The sequence below is a fragment of the Leptosomus discolor genome, chromosome Z, assembly GCF_034619465.1.
Source record: "Leptosomus discolor isolate bLepDis1 chromosome Z, bLepDis1.hap2, whole genome shotgun sequence".
In the NCBI taxonomy this organism is placed as follows: Eukaryota; Metazoa; Chordata; class Aves; order Leptosomiformes; family Leptosomidae; genus Leptosomus; species Leptosomus discolor.
Genome location: NC_141419.1, coordinates 5,332,980 through 5,357,985, shown reverse-complemented (window position 1 = coordinate 5,357,985; position 25,006 = coordinate 5,332,980). Strand labels below are relative to the sequence as shown.

Here is a 25,006-nt window from a genome sequence, read left to right as displayed (position 1 = left end):
ACCAGCGACGGGGCTGTGGGTTTAATCACTTTATGTGTGTTTATTTGTGCAATTTGGAGAAGAGTGCTTCTTCCACCCATCTGCCCCTGCCATCTGCTCCCCACGGTACTGCTGAATGATCCCGGGCTTTGGCTGGAGCTGGTGCAGGAATGCACGAAAACCTGTGGGGAAAGGCACCTCCTAATAGCGAGCATCTGTCTCCACGGGAGCCTTTTCCTGGTGCTTGGAGCAGCTACCCAAAGCTGCTTTGCTCCAGCTCCTGGAGCTACCAAGGATGCTGTAATGCTGCTCTGCATCAGCTCCCAGCTGCATGGTGGGGACACTCAACCCAAAATGTCCCCTTCTAGCCCCACAAGGCCTGGCTTGACACCTTCTTGGGCCAGCAGGAAGGTGATGGCTAAGCCCGTGCCCAGGAGCTGCCCAAGGCGTGTGTGGGGGGACCCCTGCGGCCCCTGGCTCTCTTTGTCCCTGGGGGGGACCACCCTGGCCTGTGTCCTGGGGCAGCGGCTCTTTCCAAGGGGATGGGATGGGGACAGGCAGGTGTGATGGCAGGGGCAGCACATGCGGTGGAGAGAGCGGTCCCCAAATAGGTGCATGCACAGAGAGGGGTGGTGGGGGGGGGTGGTGTTCGCACACCCTTGTGCTTCTCCATCCCACCCACCCTGCGGCAGCCCGGGGCAGGATGGCACCCCCCCAGAAGGGACAAGGGACATCTGTAAAGGAGCCCTTGAAGACCATCGCAGCGCGGGGTGGCTGCCGGGGTCTCCAGGCGGCTTGAGATCCCCGCTCCCGGTGTGCCAACGCAGCAGTGCCGGCGTGCCCCCAGTTGCCACCAGTGCCCCCAGTGCCCCCAGGGCCACCAGTGCTCCCAGTGCCCCAAGACCTCCCAGTGCTCCCAGAGCCACCCCAGCCCTTGCCACTGCAATAGGGATCTCCCCCCCTCACCCCTCACCCCGACTGCGGGGGGACACACGGGGCTGCACCCCGATCCCCACAGCAGGGCGCTGCCAGTGTCCCGGAGGGGGGGATGTGGGGTGGGGGGTTGTGTGGCCCCGGGGTGGGTGGGGAATCCCGGTGGGTGCTGCAGCCGGTGCCCTCCGGTGCCCCACCCGGTGCCCCCCGGTGCCGGTGCCCCCCCGCAGCCCGGCGCTGCGGCGGGCGCTCCCGGGCTGCGTTGGCGCACGGCGGCGGCGGCGGCAGCTCCGTCCCCGGGCAGGTAGGAGGTGGCGGGGACGGGAGAACCCCGGGAGGGGGGACACACACACACCGGGAGGCACTGGGGGACCGGGGAGACCAGGGCACCGGGAACGTCCGTCCCCGCCGGCGGCTGCAGAGCCCCCCCCCCGCCCCGCCGCACCTTGCCGGGGGGTGCCCGGTGCCCCCCTCCCGCCCCGTCGCATCTTGCCGGGGGTGCTGATAATCCACACACATACACACACCCCCCGGGGGGGGGGGGGAAACCTTTCCTTGGGTGTGTCCCCGGCACCCCCCGCTTCTCTCCGGGGATGCCCGGTTTTGGGGGGAATCCCCTGTAGCCCCGGGGAGCATCTTCCCTGGGGGTCCCCAACGGCCTTTCAGGTGGTGCTTGCTTTGAGGGGGGGTCCTTGCAAACCCCTCTCGGGGGGGGGGGCTGAGCACCGCGCGGTCTCCCCTCTCAGCAGCGGGATCTGCCCCGGGCAGTGGGGAGGGGGCACAGCCCTCTCTCGGGCAGCGGGGCTGGGGGTCGTGCCAGCCCCGGGGGTGCCCGGCTGGGGACCCCTGAGTGGGGTGGGGACACGCAGTTCCTCCCCCGGGGCTGCTGGAGTGGAGATGGAGCTGGAGTGGGGGGTGATGGAGAGACGCTCTGCGGTCCCAGTCCCACATAACTTGGGGGGGGGGGGGGGGGTGGGGGTGTCCAGCCCTATTGGGCTTCTCCTCTTGGGGAGTCCTGTTTGCCCTGTGATCCCAAAGGACTGGGGGGTACGGGGGTGCTGGGGCCCCTCCCTGCTTTGCGTAAGACAGTGGGTGCTCCAGGCACTGAACCCCCCCCATGCACCCATGAAGATCCCCGAGCCCATCCTCTCCCTACACGGGGTTCACAACACAGGCTGGGGTGGGGGCAGCGGGTCAAGATGCCCCCCGAACCCCCTGGGGTGTGTGACCAGATGCTGGGCACCCACCCTGATCTCTTCCCGGCCCCTCTGCGCTCCTTGGGGGTGACCCCAGTGGGATGGGGTGTGCTGGGACCCCCAGGGGTGTGGGCACCCTGAAGCGGGGAGGAGGGGCCCAAGGAGAGACCTGCAGCCCCCGGCCCTCCCCGGGGCTCCAGTGCCAGCTGGAGGCATCAAATATTAACGGAGGCAGCAGAGAAGCTGAAAATAACCCTCCTTCCAGGGGAGCTGACCCAGATCTGGCCAGCACCAAAGCTGGGCTGGACCCAGAGCCCCAGCCAGCACGCTGCCGGGGCCGAACCCAGCCCCTTCCCCTCCTCCAGGCTGCTCTGTCCTCCAGATGCCAGCTATATATCGCCTATATATTATGCAAATGAGCTATAAGGGCTTATTGCGCAAACACGAGGGGGCTGGCGCTGCCTAGCGCTGGGTGGTCCCTGGGGCTGGCCCCAACGGCTCAGAGAGGACAGTGGGGATGGAGGGGGCTACATCGGTGTCTGCCCGGGTGTCCGGGGGCTGCCGGGGAGCTCTACCCCATCCCTCTCCCCTCCTGTAGCACAGAGGGACCTCCCCGAACCAGGCCAGGCACCTGCCTTGCTGCAGCGCTCGTCCCCCGGGACGGCCGGTGCGTCCCAGCGGCATGGGGAAGCAGAACAGCAAACTGCGCCCTGAGATGCTCCAGGACCTGCGGGAAAACACCGAGTTCTCCGACCTGGAGCTGCAGGGCTGGTACAAGGGCTTCCTGAAGGACTGTCCCTCCGGCATCCTCAACGTGGAGGAGTTCAAGAAGATCTACGCCAACTTCTTCCCCTACGGCGATGCCTCCAAGTTTGCCGAGCACGTCTTCCGCACCTTCGACACCAACGGCGACGGCACCATCGACTTCCGAGAGTTCATCATCGCCCTGAGCGTCACCTCCCGCGGGAAGCTGGAGCAGAAGCTCATGTGGGCCTTCAGCATGTACGACTTGGATGGCAACGGCTACATCAGCCGGGAGGAGATGCTGGAGATCGTGCAGGTACCGGGCTCCCTCACCCCGTCGCGGTTCCTGGTGTGTGGTCCTGCGTGTCACCCTGGTGTGACAGTGGCCGTCCCCTCCCAGGGTGCAGGCAGGTTGGGGACAGGCACCCTGCCTTACCCCTGGCACAGGGCTTGACAGTGCCTGGGACGGAGCCTGTTGCTGTCTGCGGAGAGCCGCTCGCTGCGCTCTGCAGCCACAGGGATCAGTCTACCCCTGGGCATCCCCTGGACCTTCCCTGTCCTGGTGACACCCCTTTGTCACCCCATCCTGGGGCTCTTGCCACTGGCTCCACTCTCTGTGGAGGGCTGGGGGCACACGGATGTCCCCGAGCACCCCGGGGCAGAGGGAGGACGGGTGGTCGGCAGACTGACAGGAGACGCTCTCTTTGCCCAGCCCCAGCCCAGTGGCATCAGCATCGGAAGGTGACTCGTGAGGCCATTACGGTGGCATCTCGGTGGGCATCTCCTCCCGCCTGCCCCCCACAGCTGCGTTGTTTCCTTGGGGCTGCCGTTCGCATCCACCCCGGCTGTGCTGGGAGCTAAAGCTCCCCATAGCCTGACCGCAGCGGGAGGGTGTTAAACGCCAGCCCCGTTCCCAGGGCAGCGAAGCCCAAAGTTCTGTCCCCCATCACGGGTGGGCGATGGCAGGCACCCACCCTCATCCCCGTCTCCCTCTCCCAGGCCATCTACAAAATGGTCTCCTCTGTGATGAACATGCCTGAAGATGAATCGACTCCGGAGAAAAGAACGGAAAAAATCTTCCGACAGATGGATACTAATAATGATGGTAAATGAGAGGAGATGGAGGGGATTAAGGGAAAGGTCTCATGGCTAAATCCAGGGGTCTTAGAAGGAGCCGCACGCACGCTGATTAAATGGCTCACGTCTGCCAGCGTGGCTGGGGGGGAGCCCCGGCAGCCAGAGGGGCTCAGGGTGCTCCTGCAGCCCGGGGAACAGACCCCAGGGGTGCTCATCCCGGGAGGGTGGGTGTCCGGGGTGCATGCCAGGAGGTCTCCAGTCCCATGTGTGCACCCGGGACAGGGTGGTGGCTGCCGGGCTGAGCCGTGTCCCCCCCTCCGCAGGCAAGCTCTCGCTGGAGGAGTTCATCAAAGGTGCCAAGAGCGACCCGTCCATCGTGCGCCTGCTGCAGTGCGACCCCAGCGGCGCGGCGCAGCTCTGAGCCCCGCGGACCCCCACAGCCCCCCACAGCCCCCATGGACCCCCACGGCCCCATGCCACCCCCCGATCCTGCAGCTGGTCACTGCCCATGTCCCCTGCCTAGCCCCTGTGGTCCCCACCGCTGTGCCCCTCATGGGGAGAGAGCTGGAACCTGGCTGAGGCTGGAGCAAGGGGGAGCCCAGAGGGACAGTCCCCATCACCAGAGGGGCTCCCACACTGGCTAAACTGGGGGAAAGGTGGAGGCAGGGTCTTCCCTGAGCAAGAACGATCCCCCCAATACCAGGGTTTTGGAACAGGGGGACGACCCAGCCCGGTGGGAAAGGCTGGCGGTGAAGCCACAGCTGCATCTCCGGTGGGTGTGGGGACACAGCCCAGGGGACAAAGACACGGTGGCTCGGGGGCCCCCCAGTACCCCTCACGCATGCACACACTGCCACGGGGCTGGGCCAGCCCCTTCCCCACAGCCGGTGCATGGGCAGGGGCCGCGGGGTGGGGACACGCTTCTGGTCTTTTAATACCTGCAGAATAAAGTTTGTGTCAGTGCAGTCAGCGGCGGCAAAGGGGCCATCGACGCCGCCGAGGGGAAAGTTCCTCCTCGCAGGGTCCGGATCCAGCACAGTCACCTCCCTGCCTGCAGCCCCAGGTGACCTGAGGCCGTGGGGATGGGCTCGTGTGTCTTGGCTGGTGGTGACCAGAGGATGCGTCCACCTGATAGCCAGGGTGGGGGGCAGCCAGGTCCCATCATGGGGCTGTGTGGGTGCTGTCACAGGGCAGGGCTGGCCGGGGCACATCCATGGGGTCGCCCCCCAGACCCTGCTCAGAACCGGGCGGTTTCCACACTGTCCAGCCTCAGCAAGCCCAGGCACTGCCCAGGGTCAGGGCTCTCCACAGGGGCTGCCTGCAAGGAGACCTGCAAGCCAGAGAGGATGATGAGGATGAGCACGAGAGCTTCGGGTCAGCAAGTCTCACATCTATCCCAGAGCCCCTGAGCCCAGCCAGATCTGTCCCAGCCCTGCACCGATCCGGTGCTGAGCCCAGGGACCAGGAGTCACCTTCCTCCGGTGCACCCCACGGCAGCAGCGGCCAAGGCGGAGGAGGTCGATGGTGAGCAGGAGGCAGCGGATGCCGAAGACAATCTCCACCGAGTCGAGCAGGAGGGAGATGGCCCAGAGAGACAGCGTGGAGCTCTGCAGGGACATGGGGCATGAGGTCCCCACCCTTTGCCCGTCACCAGGACAGGCATCCCATGTGAGCCCACAGCCCACTGGGGACTCACATAGACACAGGTGGGATCGAAGGGGCACTCGCGGGAGACCGGGGCAAGGGCGATGTGGGTGACGGTGCACGGGGCCAGCAGCGCCCGGCCCTGGTTGCCCAGCGTCAGCCCGATGGAGACGGCCAGCCCCAGCAGGCAGGACAGGCAGCCCAGGGTGCTGCTGGCGCTCAGGGTGAAAACTGCCCATTTCTGCAGAAGGGGAGAGAAGAGGCAGCGCCGTGAGCCACGGTCCTGCACGACCGCCCAGCCGGGGTCCCTCCCCAGGGATGGTCCCTGAGCGAGGGGACGGGGATGGCTGCAGCCTGCCGGGTGCTGGGGAAGGGGCTGCGGGGCTGGGGGTGCTTACGAGGGTGGTGGGGGCGAGGTAGCGGGACAGCATGAGGGCAGCTATTCCACAGGAGATGGTCTGCAAGGAAGCGCGGGGAGGTCAGCGACACACGGCACCCGCCTGCCCCAGGGACATCGGTTCCCTTTCCCTGTTGACATTGTCCCTGAAAGCTCACCCGGGAATTCAGCATCATGGGGGGCAGTGCTTCATCTTCCCCAGCCTCCACCCAGTAACAAGTCTCTGTGCATTTAACCCCCCCCCGGTTTTGTGCTAGAAAGGCTTATTTAGAGCAGGGAAGGGGAAATGGAGCAGTACCCATCCCTCATCCTCCTGCATCCCACCCTGCGTCCACACCACACCCATCCCGCATCCTCCTGCATCCCGACCCCTGCCCACCCTGCACACATCTACGTCCACCCCAGATGCACCTCACGCCCCACCACATCCCCCAGTACCCCCCTACCCTGCACCCCGTGGTACCAGCAGCGCAGAGATAACGGAGGCAGTGTTGGCAATGGCATACTGCAGGGAGATGGCATCCTGGGGGTCAACCATGAAGCGGAGGACAGTGCTGTGGACGAGGGCGCCAGTGATAAGGTTGAGGTGCCCGATGATGAGGAGGATGAGGCCCGTTTTCATGAGGACTCTTTGGTGGCTGCTGGGATCGAGGTGGCCTGAGGCAGAGGGGAGAGGAGGGTTGGGGAAGGAGGCTGCACCATGTGGGGTGGCCAGCACCGAGCCATCCCTCCCACCATGCTCAGCATAGGCACGGGGCATTTGGGGACAGCCCCGGAGGACATGTCTCATGCTGGCAGGAGGCGACGTGGTGGCAGCTGCCGGCAGCTCAGGTATGCAAACCACCGCTCCAGCCGGCTCTCCTGGGACCAGTATGGCAGTGCAGGGCCAGCAGCCGCGGGGACAGGGGACCCTGATGGGGCTGGAAAGGGTCAGGGCTCCCCGGAGAGGTGAGGAAGCTCTGGGGAAAGCAGCTGCCCGTAAACGACAGCTCCGGCGCTGGCTCTCGTCACCCGATGCTTTGAGGAGTGACTGCAGCAGGAGCTGGGCTGTTCCCCCATTGGGACCCACCCTGGGGCCGCTCTCCTTGTGCCCCTGGGTGCTCAGCCCAGCTCCATCCCTGACTCCGTCTGAGCCCCCCAGCTCCCCTCCCTCCCTGCCTCAGTTTCCCTGCGGGAGGGCAGCGCAGGGGCACCCTCCCGTCGCGATCACCGCGCCAGACCTGGACTCACCCACTCGACACATCTTCACCAGGCTGGGATCAGGCCATCAGAGCCCCTCGGTGCCCCCCCAGGGTCTGCCCTGCCCTCAGCCCCCTGGTTGGCAGTCAGATCCATCGGGGTCCCCACGTGTCCGAGCAGTACTGGGACTGGGACCAGGCCACCGGAGCCTCTCGCCTGCTGCACCCCACTGCCAGTCCAGTTCCTGTCAGACCAGTTCCTTGAGATGAACAAAGGGATAACTCCACCTTTGCCTGCCTCCTCCGAGGGGAAGCACAGCCCTGTCCCCACCCCTGTGCTCCCCTTGCTGCCGAGCTGGTGGCCGTGCCGTGGCACGCTGTGCCATGCCGTGCCGATACGCCGCACCACGCTGCCTCATCCCCTTCCCCATCTATCCCTGCCACCTCCACCTCCCCAGCACGCTCAGGTCGGTCCACCCTAAAGCGCTGGCAGCAGGCTGGGATGTGGGCAGACAGGTCTGAAGCCATGGGCTGAGGGTCTGGGAAGGAGCAGCCCCTCAGGGTGGGATGTCGCTGGACCACAGGGCAGAGACAAGCACCATCGGGTACCTGCAGAGAGAGGGGAAAGCAGATGGGTCAGGGTTGGTGCCAACTTGCCAGAAGGCAACTCAGAGGAGCCACTTGGGTGGCAATCGCCCTAATGAAGCTTCCAGGGAAGTTACTGACAGCAAGAGACTGAGAGGGGCTGGGGACAAGGGCTTTGCCAAGGTGGCTGCAAGAGCAGCAGCCCAGCTCTGCTCACACCAGTTCGGGTTTGGGGAGCTCCCCCCCCTTGCTCATGGGAGATCCTGGCTAAGCGATGCTCGCTGCAAAGCTCATTGCAGACATGAGGCACCAACGATTTAATTCCAGGGCCAGCAATGTGGCCCTGGCTCCTAGGACTGGTCTGGGGAAAGGCTTGGTCCAGGGCCAGCTCCTGGCCTCTCACCAGAATAACAATAACATCCCGCCTAAGCCACCAGCCCAGCCCTCAGCCTCCTCAGACCCCTTACACCCAGCAGTGCTGGGAATTTGCCTCAGCACAGTGTTAATCCCCATCCTTCCCCTCCTTTAACCTGTACGCAGCCCTGTCGCACAGGGAGGGGGGGGAGATGAGAGAGCTCTCCCTGCTACAGCTCCAGGACAAAGCAGGTCCGGCCCCTCAAGACAGAACAAGGCTGTCACATCCCACTTTCTAAAGGCAGAAGAGGAAATGCTCCTGTTTTCCCCATGCCTTGGGCTAGGGCAGCGTTTACAAACGCTTGAGCAAAGGGCAAAGGCAGCCAGAGAATTTCACCGTACATCTTCAGAAAGGATGAGCTGGATGCGAGGCGAACGGACAACCAGAGTCTTTATTCAAATAGTCCCTTAAGATGTTTGCAGACATACAGACACACGTACATATTTACACTCTTACACACCTCACAGAGCTTGAACCAATAAATTAAAACAAAAAGAGGGCAGGGGATTTTTTTTTTTTTTCCTTTTTCTTTTTTGTCATGTAAGAAACAGCAACTCCCCGAGGCGAGGCTAGGGAGCCAGCTGGAGAATTGCACACAGAAGCCAACACGGACACAACCCTGCCCCAAAATATGCAATGACAGCAAGTGTGCTCTTCAGCAGGAGGCCACTTCATACTCTGGCTTCGATGCACTCCAGTTTAACCATTTCATCCAGCCTGCAGCCCTCGGCTTGGGCACAGTGGCTCAGGTGGGCACTTGGGCTCTCAGCACCTCTAGCTTTGGGGGTCTGGGGGCAGCCTGCTGCAGTCTGAGAGTGGGGGGAGTCGCATTCGTCCGAGGTAATGTCTGGCACGTCGTCCGACTGGCTGTCGGAGCTCTCCAGGTCACTCCGTATGCTCTCAGGCTGAGCCAGGGTGATGTCCCAGGTTTTGCTGGCAATGCAGTCTTTTTGCTCACAGCTTTGGTGTTCACACGTCTGCTCCTGCTCACCGTCCTCTTCCTCCTCCTCTTCCTCATTCTCTGCCATTTGGGTGTGGACGTGCAGAGAGTCCTCTGTACTGCTGCCGCTGGCCAGCTGGTAGTGACTTGGTTTGGCTTCAATGTCCACCTGGATCTCCATGTTATTGCACTCCCTGCAGAAATAAGCACCCTTGCGTTACTGGGTACGCTTACTGGGTTCAACTGGTTCACCACCAGACACTGCATCACTGTGCTGGGTGGATCACATTTCGCAAACATGAGCAAGACGCTGCTCATCACCCCACAGCATCTGGGAAACAGCAGCACTTGCTGCTCTCCTTGAGTCTTCCTAACAGCAGCCAAGATCCTCCCCAGGCTGAGCCAGAAACTGAACTGGGAAAGCACCAGAGTCCCCACAAGCAACCAGGAACAGACCTTGAGGGTCCTGGGCTGCAGATCCCCTCCTCAGCCTCTACATTACACACACAAGCTGCTCCCAAGTAAAAGGATCAATCTACTCGCCAGCTACAGAAGAGCAGGCTGGTGCAACCACAGCCATCTCACCACCCACAGCAGCACCTCGCAGAGCACAGATTTTTCCAGGACGCCCGCCATCAACACTCTTCTCACCATCACATGTTCTCCTACCTGTCCTGGGGGTTGTAGGAGCTGATGATGGAACCAGCCATGGCTCGAGTGCTGGCGTTGTCACTGATAGCCCCCAGGCTGACTGAATCTTTGGGGAAAATCTCCTTCTGGACATCTGCCTGAACTTCCAGCCTGCAGGAAAGAAGAGGATTCCTCAGAAATGCCTTAGATGGTCCCCGGGGGGCACCAGCCAGTCACTGTTTATCAAAGGAAAGCAAGAAGACCTCTGTGCTGGCACAGCTCGGCACCAGAGAGTTTAACCCCAATGGTGGTTCTCATTTAATCTCACTTTTGGCTCCATTTAGGTAAACCCATTCTGTTTTCTGTGACGAAGGTGAAGTTGTGTTTATATCTATGACTCACACAATTCCTGCGAAGAACCAATTTCCACAGATCTCGCACAGAGCCATGATTATATCCTGGCTGCCATATCAACACGCGTCTCTAATTACCCAGCAAACTGACTCACAGGCAAGTTCAGAGGGAAACTGTGGTGTAAACTCCTGACTTGGAAAGCAGTGACCTTGCTTGCTGTAGGCCACTGGAGAAGAGGAAGCATCAAAGCCTCTAGGCTGGGATAAGAGGACTGGAAGATCTTTAAGCAGGCCACGCAGGCATTTCTGCGCTGTTCCCAATTAACCTGAAGCATCAGCTCTGCAGTTTCAAGGAGCTCAGTAGGGACAGAAACTTATTTTTTTGTCCTTCTTGCAAGAACCAGCCTAGCCCTGACTCCAGCAGTAGCCTGATCTGCTGGGACTCGTTGTTTTACAACAGACCAAGACGTGAAAATACAAGGACGCAACTCAAAGAAGAAATCACTCGCAGTCCTGGAGAGCTCCCCCAGCTAAGCCTGCTCAACCAACCCAGGCCTTGGGAGCCCCTACCCTTTTCTTGCCCATCAGGTCGGTTACCTGCTGTACTTCCCCTTGCCTCCCGAGAGCACACCCCCGCTCAGGGTGCCACCCGAGAGGGCGGCGAAGCTGGCCGTCTCGCTGTAGTTGCCCTGCATCACGCTGAGCCCGTCGGTGGGGCTGCCGCTGGTGCTCAGCACGCTGGTCAGCCCCTCAATGCTGCTTTCGCCGATGCTGGGGTTCTTCAGGGCTCGCCAGGCATCGGCCACTGCGGGGGAAGAAGAGAACAGGAACGGGAATCAGCAAACCGTCCGGCTGCGATGGCGCTGGCAGAGCTGGCGGTGAGACAGCCGGCAGCACGTGGCTCGTCTCAGACCGCCTCCCTGCCTCGGCCAGGGCAAGGAAGAGCCGAGACTTTGCTTTGAGAGCCACACAGCTGATCGCCCGAAGACTGAAGCAAATAACTGCTTCTAGCCAAAGACAAACGTTCAGGTTTGGGAAATGTGAAGACCCCCTACCGTTTCATTAGGAAAGGCAGCGACAGGGTCTTGCTTCACCCTCTTCGCTCCAGCAGTGATCACGTTACCTGTGATCGGTCCGTCATCTTCATCAAACTCGATTTTCACGCCCTTCCCATTGGCGGTGCTAACGCCACAGCCACCGCCTCGGCACAGCGAGATCGGCACGACACCGTAGACGTAGGCCAGCATGATGGGGACGCCAATACCTGGAGAGCGGGGTGTGCTGAGTTAAGAGGAGCTTAAGGCTGAGCTGTGCTGGGCAGACAGAAAGGTCCAGAAAGGACTCCTGGGGTAGGGGCTCTTTCAGTTGTGTTTATGCTGCTGTCCCAGCTCACAACTTTGCAGACAGACAGTGGAGGAGCCCTTCATTTGCGCTGCTGCAGTGCAGAACGAGGGAACCCCAAGAGCGCAGACAGCCTCAGCTGAACCCCCAAGACACCAGCCACCAAACCAGTCCATGGGGAAGAGGCAGCTCTGTGTGTCAAGGGGCTCCGCTACGGGCTGTGGCACAGGCAACTGGTGATCCAGACAAGCCCTGTGCTGGTCCCAGGCCAACTCCAGCGCATGAGGACGTGCAGCCTGGGTGAGAAATGGAGGGATGTGCCCAGAGGGGCACAGAGCAGCAGTCTGCAAACTGCCCTTTGGCCACCCTTGTCTCACAGGGCTGGGCTACCCGCTTGTTTCCATGACTACTGGCCCACCAGAAGGGAAAGGGACTGTGCCCACTTACCAACACTGACAGCAGCGATGACTGGAGAGGCAATGACAGACAAGGTGACCCCACCAGTAATGGCCAAGTTCCTCTTGTGCTTAGAGGTTTTCTTTCCCTCATACCTGCTGTGGATCTGATGGAAGGAGAAGCACTAGGTGAAAACAGAGCTTGGCCATGGGCAAACACCAGCAGAAGACATTAATAAACCTGTGATTTTACAGCCTTGTCAGCTGCATTAGCCCTTAAAGAACCTCACCTCGACCACAGAACTCCTCACAGATCAGATCTAGCAAGTGGGACTGTGTTTAAGAAAAAGCAGCAGCTACAAACACAGTGCTGAGAAGCCATTTCTTCCCTCTCTGTGCCTCTTTATCAGCACAGACACACAACAGCACCACACAGTTTGGGACAGCAGGTCAGCATCGAAACACACAAGTGACTTATGCAAGCCAAAACGTGATGCTCAGGGTCCAGCCACTGTCCCATAGAGCCCATCAGCACAGGATGTGTTCAAAAGGGACCAGGTTTCTCCTTGGGTGCTCCTGGTTTCAGGCAGAGGGACAAGAGCAATGCAAAATGCATTTGAGAGGACTTCAGCCTGAAGGGCTATCAGCCACCACCTTCCCTCTCCTCACAAAAAGCCCAAAAGATAAGGTTTAGAAGAGACAACTGAATTCTGGCTCTATGAAAAGATCCACCCTTCATATCAGCTCCAAATTTCTGGTCAGATGCCTCGAGAACAGAGAACGCCCCAAAAGCCCCAGATGTCTCAGCTCCAACCTTGTCCTCTCCACACTTACCTTCCTCCCGACATACACAGGGATGCCAATGACCATAGCAGGAATGGCAATGCCAGCAATGAGGGAAATGCCTACAGGAGCGCCGATCAACGTGCCCAGCTGCCAGAGAATCTTCTTTTTACGACTCCATGGCTTTTTGCCCCAGAACGTACAGCCAGAGGGGCTTAATGGAAGGGAAAAAAAATAATTACATTAACACCACAGCCGTTCCTAAGTGTTCCTGAGAACCCCAAGTTCAACTTGTACATGAAGAAAACCCAAAGCTTCGGAAATGGATAGACAACACGCACAAAAAATCTCCCTCTTCCCCCATCAAGAATAATTTGCTCATCAAGGTGATTATCGCACTACTGGGACTACGTTTAACATCCAGTATGCTAAGAGCTCTCAAATGCAATTGTAGCAGGAGGAGCTTTTCTTGGTGTGGAAAAGCATCCTCCTAGTGTCCTGTGGGGAGAAAGTTCAGATCTTTGGGGCAGGGAAAAGATGATTTTACTGACTGATTGGAGAGGAAGGAGGGTGAAAGGCGAACGCACGAACTGAAGGTCTCCAGCCAGCCTCAGAGAGGCGTGTGCTACCCCCCTGGCAGGAACCCAGGGGTGCTGCTCCCGCCCTCACCTGAGGTAATGCAGATCCGAGATCTCCTTCATGCACAGCCAGCAGAACTCGCAGCCACACACCGCGCAGGTCATGTGGTTACAGCTCCCGTCGTTCATCTTGATGATGTAAGCGCTGCAACGCGGACACGGCTTGATGTCATCAGCTACGGGGAGGAAGCACAGGAGTGAGTTGGACTCTCTGCTGCGAGTATGAAGAATCACGCAGGGGGATCTCGTTACGGATTGAAACCCTTGTTTCCCGAGCGGGCAGAACACCTTTGCCAATCACAGACACAGCGGGGATGGTTCTGCCTTTAGTTTGTCTTCAGAGCAAGAAGAGAATATTGACGAGACAGATCCCACCGAAGCCATTTGCCTGGACAGCAGGGACTGAGAACAACAGTCACTTTAAAAGCTTATTCTAGCCTTGAACGGGATGTACTCCACAACATGCTTAAACGCTGGGAACAAGTCATACCTGCCCTGTGCTAGCCAAGGCAGCAGCCTAAGGACGAACCATTACTAAATTGCTCCACCGAGGTGATTCATGGGCCAAGAATGACACAACGCTCGGGAGAACAAGGCATCACACAAACGCCGAACCTGGCCTTCCAAAGCAGCCAAAAGGGGAACGGGGTCTGCAGCCACACACGGGAGCCCAGTGCAGAGGCTGCCCAGTCCCCAGTTTGCTGTTGGCAGAGCGGGACGAGGGTCCTTCATCTCTTCCTTAACCTCAAGCATCATCTGATCGCAGTTACGCAATGGCAGCGCAGCGGTTCAGGGCTTTGCTGGCAGCCTCTGCAACACTCGACAATATGAAATCCAGCTGCTGAGACCAGCTCACACCTTATTAATCACTATATTGAATCCAGCAAGAACAGGGTGGGGAAAAACCACTGTCTCAAGAACCTCCCTTTCAGTGGCTAAGTGCTAAGCCCTTTCTGGCAGGGATCTCCTTTAAAAGGATGAAAAAAACTCAGAAACTATTTTTTGCTTGCTGGTTTGTACCACAGGCTGTGGTAGTATCTATGCTGTCCATTATCAGGGCCCTCTAACTGGGGCATGTTGAACCTCCGCATACCACTAAGCCACCTCCGAGCCACCCACAACAGCTCCATTCTAAGCAGGGTATTAACGTTTAAACGCCTGACACAGAAGGAAAAGCAGAGTGTTTTGGTTTTTTGGGGTAGGGTGGGACTTTATGAAATGGCCTTACTGCCCACTTCCAGAGTCAATACAGTTATTTTTAACAAACACTAACCCCGTAGACACAGCAGCTCCTACCAGGCAGCGTAGGAGCCTGTGGGTTGGCATTTCTTCTGTACCTGGCATTTCTTCCGTACCTGGCACTACTAACACCTAACAGCGCACAGAGCGAGGCTCAGCTAGGCATGAATGCTACTTTCTACTACCGCAGATGGCAAATTTGAAGCTGCAAGGGTAAAAAGCGCCTGTTTGTTCAGGGTTTAGCTCAGCAAGAAGCGAGAACATCTGAGATCAAAAGAGCCACAAGCCTAGCTGGGGCGGCCGAGCTGCCGTGACGCAGAACGACCCAAAGCACGTCGTCACTTACTGATCTGTTCTGCCTTCTTGGAGAAGCCCAGCGGATTTGTTCTAACGCATGTACGAAGGGGAAATGACTGAGCTTCACGGCTGTTCTCACCTGTGGCTGCTGGAGACCCTCAGCTGTGCCACGCAGCAGCGTTCCCCGCAGGGCACCAACACTCCCCTGCTTTGACAGGAGGGGGGTTTGCCTGCAGGTGGCTCTTTCTCAGCTTCACAAGTATAACTGCAGCACTGAGTAACCAAAAAAAAACCCCAAAAAACCTGGGTGAACCCATACCCGGCCCGGATTCCTGTCCGTAACTGAGGCCTGACGTGTGCTTGGTCCGTACTCGGAGCGTCTGCGCCCTTTGCTGGCGGGCCATGTCGCAGGTTTGGTTGGGATGCCATATCTGTTTGCAGTGATAGCAGAATTCCGTCTGGCAGCCGTCCCTCTCGCAGGTCAGCTTGGGGCAGCTGGCACAGCCGTAGGCAATAACCGCGTAACTGGGGAAGGAAGACACCGGCTGAATTAGTAAAAGACAAAGTTATCAAGCCACAGTCCAGCGATCCTTTCAACTCAGCCTGCCTAGGGGCAGCAGGGGAGGCTGTCGCTGCCTGAGCTGCTCCGTTCGAAACAGCTGGCTGAGGAGCTGCTGCAGCGAGGTCCCCGGCTACGCCGAGCGACGCGCGCTTTCACCCCTGGAGCCTGCAGCGCCGCCGCCCTGCGGGGCAGTCAGCAGAGCAGGCCGTCAGCCCACCTCTCCCATCTCATTTCCTTCATCTGACTTCTGATCGCTGTCGGCACAGCAGCCTGCACGCTAGACAAATTCCTGCTCTTTCCAGTCCTGTGGCTTGCACCGCAGGGCCTGAAATTAAGTAGTGCTAATTGGGTTACTTGGGGCAGATACCTTTTATACAGACAGCTTACAATATTGAATTCTCTCCTCAATAACTGCTGGCAGTTCTCACTGTCAATTCACACAGACCAGATCTGTCTTGCCCGGTATGCCCAGCTAAAAGCTTGCTGTTTCTGCCCATTCGAGCTCCTAGGACAGGCTCACGCTGCTCTTTCCAGGCACCCTCAGCTAAACACACATACCGCAGTTCCTTAGGACAGGTATATGGGTGGCTGCTATGTGGCCTGGTGGAGTCTAGGAAAGCTGAGGTTGTCCTGGGCACTTCTATCAACTGAGTGATTCTAAAAAAGCAGAACAACGGGGGTTTTCCATGCGTAGTGATCTCAAGAAGCAAGCTCTTGTTGATCTCCACAGAATTTCCTTTCTTAAAGAGCCAAAACTTGAGTAAAACCAACTGAATGTGCAAGAGAAGGAGGGCAGGTTCAACCAGCTCACTTCTTCTGGCAGTAATGTGACACTTCCAGAAGGAAGCGGGCTGTGCACACAAAAGTCGAAGCAGCACCACCGAGCACCGCTCTAGGAAATCTGACTTACAGTCATCTCGGACGAGCTTGTTGCCACTGGCAGGGGCTGAATTGAGCAATTCCAGAAGTGCCTTCCAGTTCTGCCACACCAGTACGGCAAAGGGTATTTTTGTTGTTCATCCTCAGTATTTTTGTCAGCGGTCAGAGGAGAATAACTCCTATTTAAGGTTTTATATTTAGAGCTTGTGTAGCTCAAGTTGTATTGCCTCTTCTCAGAGGCAGCAGCGTGAGAACCGCTGAATGTGTCACACCACAATGATTCATATCCCGTGGGAGTTTGAGCAACTTCATCCTGCCAGGGTACGACATAATCGCCAAAGAAACAACGAGCGCAGGGCCGAGAGGCACGACTACAAGGTCTCCGCATGCATCAACGCTGCGCGGTCCTGCACGTGAAGCCAATTTTGGAGGAGAGGCGGGATACAGACGGCCTGGGGGTTTGGGAGGGACAAACTCGACCCACGTTGACTCCTACTCCTACATATCTTGTCTAGCGAAGATCCCACTAAGCATCCTCACCCTGCCGCTATCATACAGCCACAGACCTACCCCAGCAAAAAAAACCCAAAAAATAAAAAACAACCAAAACCAAAAAAAAAGCTTCATCTGACCAGCTGTGTTACGACACACGGCTGTTTCAAATCATAACAGCGGGCTAGGAAAGTTCAGTGTAACACATTAAGCAACCCCATGCTCCAAATTAACCCCTCACTCAAAACGTAGGGGTTTAAGACAATGGAGCAAATCCTATGAGGAATTAAAATCGTCACCGTTTATATTCTATTCTGAGAGCTGAAGTGACAAGTATCGTGAACAAGCCCACAGCTGTGGGGAAACAAACTGATGGCTGTCTTAGGGAAAGAAATAACACATCTCCGAATTCAAGGTCAACTAGAAGGAGGCTGTTGAGGCGATGTGCCTAGGATTAGCCACGGCAAGGAGCTGGACGGCCAACACACACCCCCTCTTCACCTGACCCCGGACACATCGCTGTGTCCAACAGTCACTTCCAGGCTCGAACCCAGCAGATGAAAAGGGAAACTCTGACTTTTCCCCACGCGGCAACAACAGCGAGTGTCTTTCCCAGACCCCAGGAATCACACAGCTCCACTTCCAACCCACTCCTTGGATGGCCACGAGTTGCCTCCGTCCCTCTTCTCGCTGCTCCGTGGGAGCCAGAGCTTCACCAGTTGCCTCCAGCCTCATTCACTGGGCTCAGCCTACACAGCTCCATTTCTCTAAAGGTTCTGTTATTCTCCCAAGCTTCTAGGAGAGGTGCAGCGTGACAAACACTAGACAGCGATGCCACCTGATTGTAGCAACGGGGGAAAAAAAAAATTAAAAAAAAGCAAAAGCTGCAAACACAGAAAATGATTTGTATTGCGATTGATGGCGCGTCAATTGACCAGCGTTTCCATGGCAACACGCACCCGTGTTGTGTTGGTCCTCCTCCTCCTCCTCCCCGGCAGCACAGCCAGGCTCTTTCATTTACGAAAGACTGCGGTACGGCACGCGTGGAAGGCAGAGGATGCCGCACGCCACACACCCAGCGTTTTGTCCGCCATCGCCCAGCAGCCCCTCGCCGCCATCGCCTCGGCGGTGGGTGACACCCAGTGCGGAGCATCGCCGGGCCCCCAGCCCCACGCTCCCGCTCTGGCTCGGTATCACTGGCACTACTACGGTGGGAAAGCCCGCTGTAAATAATTCATACCCTGACTTTACATCAGCACAGCGACACAGGCTTGCTGGGAAGAATGAATAGGGTGATTAATTCCTCTCCCTGCCGGAGGGCTGATTCCGACAGCCTTTGTTCGAGTGCTACAGACACACCAGCAGCACTGGTCCGAGAGCCGCCTCGTCTCCAACAGCCCCGGGGTCGCTTCTTGCTTCTGCTGGGCAGCTCAGAGGGGGATGCCCCTTCGCATCGCCTGGCTTTCCCTGCTAACCGGCTGATGAAGAGCCGTGCGCGACACCGGTCTGCCCAAACCCCCCAAAGCAACGGTCGGATCAGACTCGGGCTGTTGCTGTCAAAGAGGCAACGCCCTCTGGGCCAGCTCCTTCCAACCAGAGAGCCTGGGTGACGTACGTTGTATTTACACCTTCTCCTGAGCACAGATAAATATCACAGCAGCCAAAGAGCTGAGATTCGGTAAGCAGGAACTGGATTTTCTCTAGCTGGTTAACAGCGGGGACATTCCCTCTGGTATTGCTCTGTGGGCAGCAGAACCTGCTCTATCTCCCCAATCTCGTCCTCAGCGCTACTGAAATATCAAGATCCAGCACTCGCTTTTGCTTCAGAAAGGAGCAAAGCTGCTGTTCGCTGTTAATGTTGCCCTCTGAAGAAATAAGCCTTTATATAGCGATGCTTAGAGGCCGTGAAACGGGTAACCTGAGCCAGGTTAACCGATTTGCATAGGAAGGCTATTACAACGCTCTGATTAAATCTTCACAACCCTCCCATCACGCTTTCCATTCTGACTACTAGGTCAGACTTTCCTTTCATGTTCTTGCTACCCACAACTGCAATCCAAGCTGAGTTCTAGCTAAACTTCACAGCACTTCTCTAAGTTTCCCGAACAAAGCCCCTTTCCAGGCAGCTTCGGCTTACGCTCAAATAGAAACCTAACAGAGTTCAGTTAAAGGAAAAGAGAAGAGAAAATGAAAGCAACACACAGATAACTATAAAGTCATCAAGCTTGGCTGAGCTGACTTCTGGACAGACAGACGTTTCCTCACTTCAGCAACGGATAATGAGTCAACATCACTCTGTGCCATGCATTCGCATCCTCACCGGGAAAAAGTGACCATTTATGGTACCTCCTTCCCCACCGTGGAAGCTGCAGGGTGTCCCCATGCACTGACCCCCATGGCTTGCAGAGATACGTGCAGCAGGGAAACTCCACGCTTCCCATTTGTGCAGAAAAAAAAAAAGCTTTCTTTTAAATTAGGGAAACAATGGCTCAGCTAAAAGCCCCTTCAAGTCCCATCACTCACACCCAATTTGTCTGTATTTCCACAATCCCCAAGGTCAAATCTCGGTGCTCTAGCAAGGCAGTAGGGATAGACAGGGTGTCGTTTTTGTACTCAAGGCCCATCAACTGTTCTGAAGAGGTTGCTGACAAGCAAGCAAAGAACACCTGCAATGAGGGCTCTTTGTGTGACTCGGTATGAGCAGCAGAACCCCACCGGGGGTGAGCCACCCCTCCCTGCGCTGTCCTGGGACATGGGTGGGGATAGGCAGTACCGCAGCAGGACAGTGAGTAAGATACCATCCCCAGGACCTGGTGGGGATGAGCAGCATCCCACTAGGGCAGGGGTCTTCCTTCCCCAAGCTATCCCAGGATGGATGGACGGGGCAGGACCCAGTGGGGACAGCAGGGCCCCACGTTGCCCAGGCTCTCCCAGCACAGATGGATGGGACAGCACCCTACGGGGACAGCGAGTCCCCCCCATCTGCCCAGGCTGTCCCAGGGTGGATAGGACAGCATCCTACAGGGACAGCAGATCCCCCACCTCCCCAGGCTGTCCCAGCATGGATGGGGCAGCACCCTACAGGACGGTGGGTCCTTCCATCTCCAGGCTGTCCCAGCATGGATGGGGCAGCACCCTACAGGACGGTGGGTCCTTCCATCTCCAGGCTGTCCCAGCATGGGCGGGACACTACGGGGACAGCGGGTCCCCCACCTCCCCAGGCTGTCCCAGGGTAGATGGGACAGCACCCTACGGGGACAGCGGGTCCCCCACCTCCCCAGGCTGTCCCAGGACGGAGGGGGCAGCACCCCACCGGGACACCACGTCGTCCCCCCTCCGGCACTCACCCGCAGTCGGGGGCCGGGCACCAGCGGCAGTCGGGGTCGGCGGCGAGGCAGCGGCGCAGCATGAACTCCTCGTACTTGGCGACGAGGTGCGGGGAGTCGCGGAGGAGGCGGCGGATGTCGGCGGGGTTGAGGCGCTCGCTGCACTCGGGGCAGCAGATGTTGACGCGGGACTCGGTGATCTCGATGCGGAGGTACTGCCGCAGGCAGGCCCCGCACGACCGGTGCGGGCACGACAGCAACCGCGGGGCGTTCTCCGCCGGTTGCCGCACCAGGCACAGCGGGCACTCCAGCTCCTCTTCGCCGCCACCCTCCGGGACCACCGGCGCTTCCTCGGGAGGCGGCGGCGGAGGAGGAGGCGGCGGTGGGGCCGGCGGGGCCGGAGGGGCGGCGGGAGGCGGCGGCGGGGCGGCGGGAGGCGGCTCGGCTTTGGCGCGGCGGCGGCCGCCGGCGGCGGAGGCGGCGGCGGCGGAGAAGACGCTCTGGAAGGAGAGGCGGCGGCGGCGGCCGGGCTTCGGGCACTTGGCGGCGGCCGAGTGGATAGAGGAGGAGCGCGGCGACTCGGAGTCCCGCTCGGAGCCCATGGCTGCCGGGGCGGCGGTTGCCAGTCGACGGTGTCCGCCCGCGGCGGGGGGTCTGGGCGTCGCGGCGGTCGTTCCGGAGACGAGGAGGCTCCGGGAACCGCGTCCCACCGGGCGCTGCCTCCGCCGCGCTGCAACGACAGCGGCCCCGGAGCCGAGTGAGGGCAGTACCCCGCCCCGCCCACTGCGCAGGCGCCCCGCCCCGCCCGGCGCGGCCACCGGCGCCGCCATTTTGGTTGCGGGCAGCGCCCCCCCTAGGCAGGCCCGAAGCCCCCGGGCTCCGGTGTGGCGGTGGCCGTTCCTGTCCCCGTCCCCGTCCCGCCGCAGCGGTGTCCCAAGTGGCTCTGAAGCACAGCCCGGCTCCCCGCAGCACCCCCGGCCTGCTGCCCCTCAGCACCTTGGCTGCTCCCGGCATCCCACCCTCAGCGCTGACAGGGCCGCAGGGCTCCCCAGAGCATCGCTGCCCACCCTGGGCTGGGCCATCGTCGCCTGCCGGCCTCAGCCAGCCGGAGGCTTCCCCCAGGCCTGGAGCTAATGGTGGGTTGCAAAGAGGCTTGGCAGTCTCCTAGGGGTAAGTGGAGGGCTGTGCCCCCTGGGACAGTTTGGGTTTTTAACACATTTCTTGGAGAGGGTGGTCTATAATGGCAGAAGCCCCCTCTAAATTCATTCCTCTCGCTGCGTGGCCCTCCTTTGTAATAATTGTGGAGCGTCGTGTGGAGATTGCTCACCCAGGGACTCTCCCTGAGTGCAGGGTTTAGCCTCTTTCGTACAGAGGCACTGAAACTATCACCTACATTCTTACTGCAGTCATGCAGAAATTTAAAAGCCTCCATTTCCTTCCAGGGTTCCCCCATGCCCACAGGGGTCTGCCAACCTCGTCTCCCGTTCAAAGGCAGACAAGCTGACGGGAAGGACACTGCCTCTTATTATGCAGGGGAGGCGAAGCAGAAAGATCTGCTGTGTCTGTGAAGTGCACGTTAAATCGGCACAGAAGGGGCTGCTTTCCCTGTAGACTGTCAGCTTCTGACTGGACAGACTGTAGTTATTCATGTGACAAGTGTGGCTTCATCACTCTCTCCCAGCTATCGCCATTCCTGAAATCATTTCTCTCAGCAAAGCCTATTTGCATAGTTATTACCAGGCTCCTTCCTGGCTGCCGAGGGCCCCACTCGGTGCCTCTGGGATGGAGAACAAGGTTTAGCAAACCGAACCCACGCTGACAGCTGAAAGCACCTGGGTTTCGGTGCTCGCGCTGCCTGACTTGCTCTAGGCAAAGACCCCGTGCCTGTCTGTGCAGCAGAGATAATGATGATGCTTTCCCATTTGATGGGTGGGTGAGTGAAGGCACAGAGGGAGTAAATCACCTGCATAAGAGCGCACAAATGAAGCTTCCTTCTCTTCTAATACCCTTCAGCTCTCCTGTTACCTTCCCTGCGCTTTTCTTCATTAGTTCTGTGCCTGCCATACACCCTCACTTAGTGCTTATCCCAAGGTGCCTGCTGCACCCAAGCCCTTCCCTAGGCCTTATGTTCCCCAGACATTTGTCAGCTCTCCCTCACCTCTGCTGTGCTCCAGCATTCCTGCCACAATACACATGGCTTTGGCCCAGCTGGAAGTTTCGGACCACACTGAGGATTGGCCTCAGAGTGTTACATTCCCGCCTGGGATCAAGAACCCTGTTATTAGCAAGCTAATTTAGCAAGGGAGCCAAACAGTTCTGCTCCAAGGCAGGCAGGGATGCTACAAGGGTGTCTGCGGAGCGCATTGCCCCTGAGCGGTGTGAGTGGCTGAGCTGTGGTCCCTGGCAGGTCATGGGCAGGCGTGAAGATGCTTAGCATTTCTCTGACACTTGTGAGGTGGAGCTCCCAGAGTGAAAGGATCCTCTCCCCGTTTCACTGGTGGGAAAGGAAGGCCAGAGAAAGAAAGGAGAGGTGGTGTACTGGTGTAAAAGAAGATTATATTGAAATTGGCTGTACCTGACTGAGATGAGCCAGGTATGAGGCATCTTTAAATGGCTGTCACTACCCATCTGTAGCAAAGACTGTCTTGGTTTGATGATTTCACTAGAAAAACCACACTCCTGACTGAAATGGAGAAACCTGAACAGGACTCGTGTGTGGGATGGATCTCCCAGACAGCGCGCTGACAGCTCAGCCCTACGTCCTTTGCAGCGCAAGAGCACAGACTGTAACCAATTGTGGGCAGGTTTCATCTCAAAAGCTAATGTGAGACAGGCCTGAATTACCAGTAGTGCAGACACAAACAGAGAGACAGAGAGCAAAACCATCTGGAGTCCCTGGGAAAGGCATCAGCTCACAACGTGCTGATGGGGCAGAAATGACTCTTCGTTCCTTTATATGAGGAATCACGATACAAACAGGGCTGGGGGAGGCCAGGGTAAATCTGTGGGGCTCACGCTGACTTCAGAGCCAACTTCCCTGCTCCTGAGCTGCGCAGACTCCTTGCTAGTCTTCATATGTTTGAGGGAATTCAGTGCTTTTATGGAGCTCAGAGATACAGACTTCTAACTGTCCTTACCTCGCCGTGGTCCAGACATACCATCTACTTGAAAACAAGTTCTGCATGGCCGAGGTGTTTCTCCGTGGCAAGTTTCCGTAGCCCTTGCCAGGAGCAGAGGCTCCTGCTCAGCGTGTTCCTGACTGGGGAGCAGTTTGAACCCAGTAGTTTGTTTTGATTCAAACTGAAAAAAAACCAACCCAGCCAGGACCTGAGGCTGGGAAGGAGAGGGCACGGAAGCAGGGGGGGTGGAGGGAAGAAGCTGATTGGAAAGTCACCGGATTAGGAGCGAGATCAGCTCAGCCTCTCCCTAGGGCTGCAGGGAAACCTGTCACCAGTCTGACCGTTTAACTGAGGGCTATTTGAAAAGATAAACAGAACACACCAAAAAAAATAGAAAGGAGGGGGGGGATTCAAACGCTTCAGTGAACTGCTCCGCAAATCCCAGCTCCGATAGGCAAATTTGCTCTTGCTTACGCTGGCAGAAAGCTGGAAGACTGCTGACTTCCGACCCCGCTGCTTAAATCAGGGCAGTATTTGGCACAGGCGATTTTTAAAGCCGCCTGAAATTGCCGGATCTTCCAGGAAGGCTTCCAGCAGCAGTGCGGGGCGTGCTTTGTCCAGGCACCAGCTGGAGCCAACCTGCACTGCCTGGTGCTGTTCCCAGCCTGGATGGAGCAGCTGGGCAGGCTGGGCTGGGCTGGATCTGCCTTTGGGAGGCACGGGGCTACTTTTCAGAGAAATACCCCTGCCACCCACACCCCAAAAAGCCCCTGCAAAGCAGAGTAACAGCTTGGTCACTGGCTTCAAGGAGGAAGAGCCTCTGGTGATGTAATGAAAACTCCCCTTCGTAATTCAGAGAGTGAAAGCAGAGGCTGGCTGCCGGGAAGGGCTTGTGAAACTGGGCTGTCAGACTGGGAGTATTTGCATGGAGGGACTGGGGTGTGCCGTGGCTGGGAGTATTGCTGCGGTGGGGCGCTGGCAGGCAGGCGTGCCGGCTTTGGTTTGCAGCCGATAAAATAGAAACGCTGGCGACCTACCGTGTCCCCTCTGCCTGCCCCCCCTTTCCTGCTCACCCAGGGATCACAGGTATGGTAAATAACTGCCTGTTGCTCTCGTCCCTGGCCCGCAGGACGCAGGGGAACGTTGAAACAGCTATTTCAGGACACACGAAGATTTAGTCTGCCTGAAACCTTCAGGTCATTCTGGCACTGAGGTGTGAACCCCTCCCTGGAACAGACTGTTTTCTCTAGAAGTACGTGGGTCTCCTCAGGGTTTCTCCCTCTTTACCCAGGCAGGGATGGGTGCTTATTTGTGGGACACAGGCTATGTTTGAGGGCAGATGGAGTTTAGAGAAAATCCAGCTCATGGTGCTGCTTTCTGAAGTAGCCACAGACGTGATAAAATGGGGAAAGGAGAGGAACAGCTTTACACCAGGAATTCTTCCTTATTGCCAGGCAGGGACGCTCTGGAATGACTCAGCTCTGGTCTTGCTGGGCAGGTTGAGACCTTTGGCCCTGCTTGGGTGGGACAGCCAGGGCTGTTAAAGGGATCCAGATGCATCAGGAGTCACCAGCCAAAATGCAGGTGACAGTTTCAAGGGTCTGTTTCCTGAGGACCCACCACAGGGCACGGCCAGGCACATGCTGTGACACCTTGCAGACAAACCTGAGAGGTTGCTGTAGTCACAGCATCAAGATGAAGGTGAGAGGGACAGACAGACCTAAGTAGCACAAAGGTAGTTTTAAAGGTCTCTGAGGTGCAGTGGGGGGGTCTTATCCCAGCTCCATGCCCTGAAGAGTCATGGCAGGAGCACATGGGCCTCCCTTAATTCCTCCTCTCGTGCTCCCAGCTTCCCTGTGCACAG

General features: G+C 58.2%; 3 protein-coding genes across 3 annotated transcripts; 1 reads left to right on the top strand and 2 right to left on the bottom strand.

Annotated features, from left to right (window-relative positions):
• The first annotated feature begins 2,790 nt into the window (after positions 1-2,790).
• HPCA (hippocalcin) lies at positions 2,791-4,350 on the top strand. The gene is made up of 3 exons (XM_086480497.1): positions 2,791-3,168; positions 3,852-3,957; positions 4,253-4,350. The coding sequence occupies exons 1-3, from the start codon at positions 2,791-2,793 to the stop codon at positions 4,348-4,350; spliced, it is 582 nt and encodes a 193-aa protein (XP_086336623.1).
• An 816-nt stretch (positions 4,351-5,166) lies between these two features.
• TMEM54 (transmembrane protein 54) lies at positions 5,167-7,213 on the bottom strand. The gene is made up of 6 exons (XM_086480007.1): positions 7,201-7,213; positions 6,434-6,627; positions 5,972-6,031; positions 5,626-5,814; positions 5,402-5,536; positions 5,167-5,259 (listed from the first exon to the last, which is right to left on the bottom strand). Exons 1-6 carry the CDS (start codon positions 7,211-7,213, stop codon positions 5,167-5,169), a joined length of 684 nt encoding a protein of 227 aa, XP_086336133.1.
• A 1,308-nt stretch (positions 7,214-8,521) lies between these two features.
• RNF19B (ring finger protein 19B) lies at positions 8,522-20,625 on the bottom strand. The gene is made up of 9 exons (XM_086479428.1): positions 20,045-20,625; positions 15,084-15,289; positions 13,260-13,404; positions 12,642-12,804; positions 11,860-11,974; positions 11,195-11,335; positions 10,669-10,876; positions 9,758-9,889; positions 8,522-9,282 (listed from the first exon to the last, which is right to left on the bottom strand). The coding sequence occupies exons 1-9, from the start codon at positions 20,623-20,625 to the stop codon at positions 8,820-8,822; spliced, it is 2,154 nt and encodes a 717-aa protein (XP_086335554.1). The 3' UTR covers positions 8,522-8,819.
• Between the last annotated feature and the right edge of the window lie 4,381 nt (positions 20,626-25,006).